Raw genomic sequence first — 420 nt, 5'->3', positions numbered from 1 at the left:
CCACCGTGGTGTCCTCCTCCAAGACCAGCTCCTCCGACACCGTCACCCTCCACCCGTCCTCTAGCCTGGCGCTGCTCAGCTCGGCGGCCATGCAGGACAGCGGGGCCCTGGCCAACGTGGCCACCGTGGTCAACCCTGTGGAACTGGTGGCCATGGAACCCGGCCTCACTTCCACCATCCAAGCTGTGGAAGGCACCTCGGACGATGGGCAGACCATCATCGAGATCGACCCGGCACCGGATCCTGAAGCGGAGGTGGACGAGTCGGAGGGCAAAGCCGTGATCCTGGAGACAGAGCTGAGGACTGAGAATAAAGTGGTGGGAGACGTGGAGGACCATCAGCACCAGGTCCATAACGTGGAGATTGTGGTATTGGAGGACTAGCAGGGAAGGCCAGCGTCAGTTTGGGGAAGAGTTGGGA

General features: G+C 62.1%; 1 protein-coding gene across 2 annotated transcripts in view; it reads left to right on the top strand.

Moving 5' to 3' along the window:
* Positions 1 to 383, top strand: part of GMEB1 (glucocorticoid modulatory element binding protein 1) — a 10,238-nt gene extending 9,855 nt beyond the window's left edge. For both annotated transcript variants that reach the window (XM_010132809.1, XM_010132810.1), the window contains exon 10: positions 1 to 383. This exon is cut by the window's left edge and continues 7 nt beyond it. In XM_010132809.1, coding sequence (XP_010131111.1) covers positions 1 to 383 — 383 coding nt within the window.
* The last annotated feature ends 37 nt before the right edge of the window (positions 384 to 420 follow it).

This window comes from Buceros rhinoceros, unplaced genomic scaffold (assembly GCF_000710305.1).
Source record: "Buceros rhinoceros silvestris isolate BGI_N320 unplaced genomic scaffold, ASM71030v1 scaffold7603, whole genome shotgun sequence".
NCBI classification, from domain to species: Eukaryota; Metazoa; Chordata; class Aves; order Bucerotiformes; family Bucerotidae; genus Buceros; species Buceros rhinoceros.
The sequence above is the reverse complement of the archived record's forward strand: the minus strand, read 5'-3'. Positions and strand labels throughout refer to the sequence as shown.